We start from the raw sequence: 480 nt of genomic DNA, 5'->3' as shown, positions 1-480 counted from the left end.
ACTGCGGGTTGCTGAGCAGCAGCGGGGCCAGCCGCAGCAGCGCCCGGACGGGCATGTGCAGCTGCTTGAACTTCAACAGCAGCTCCGAGAAGTTGGTGCTTCCTAAAGAGATGGAAGGGACAGAGAATGAGCCCGTGCAGGAGGAACGCTTGCCCGGGAAAAGGGCGGTCGGCAGGGGAAAGAGCCGGCCAGTGGTTAGGGGGCCCTAAAACTTTATATTAGACTCCAACAAGACTCCCAGAACGGAGGCGCATACCAGGTCAAGGGGACACTAAACCCAACGATTTCCATCAAGGCCTTTTGGCCTGAGCAGGCACCTGACTGGGAAACGTCCAGGACAGCATCCCATGAGCTCAGGGTGCTGTCGCCTGCACAGGACACAAAGCCTTCAGCCACAGATTCCTCTGCCACCAAGGCGGTGACATTCACATCACACCTCCAAGCAAGCCAGAGCTCCCCAAAGATCAGCGGCATTTTCTT

At 57.7% G+C, this 480-nt stretch overlaps 1 protein-coding gene across 1 annotated transcript in view; it reads right to left on the bottom strand.

Moving 5' to 3' along the window:
• Positions 1-2: 2 nt before the first annotated feature.
• ANAPC1 (anaphase promoting complex subunit 1) overlaps positions 3-480 on the bottom strand; it is a gene marked incomplete at its 3' end in the record, with an annotated part of 25,428 nt that continues 24,950 nt past the window's right edge. The window contains exon 47 of the mRNA XM_010132692.1: positions 3-102. Within this exon, the coding sequence (XP_010130994.1) occupies positions 3-102 (100 nt within the window). The remainder of the gene's footprint in view (positions 103-480) is intronic.

Source organism: Buceros rhinoceros, unplaced genomic scaffold (genome assembly GCF_000710305.1).
Source record: "Buceros rhinoceros silvestris isolate BGI_N320 unplaced genomic scaffold, ASM71030v1 scaffold33723, whole genome shotgun sequence".
Classification (NCBI taxonomy): Eukaryota; Metazoa; Chordata; class Aves; order Bucerotiformes; family Bucerotidae; genus Buceros; species Buceros rhinoceros.
Note: the sequence above shows the minus strand (reverse complement) of the source record. Positions and strands in the feature narration are given on the sequence as shown.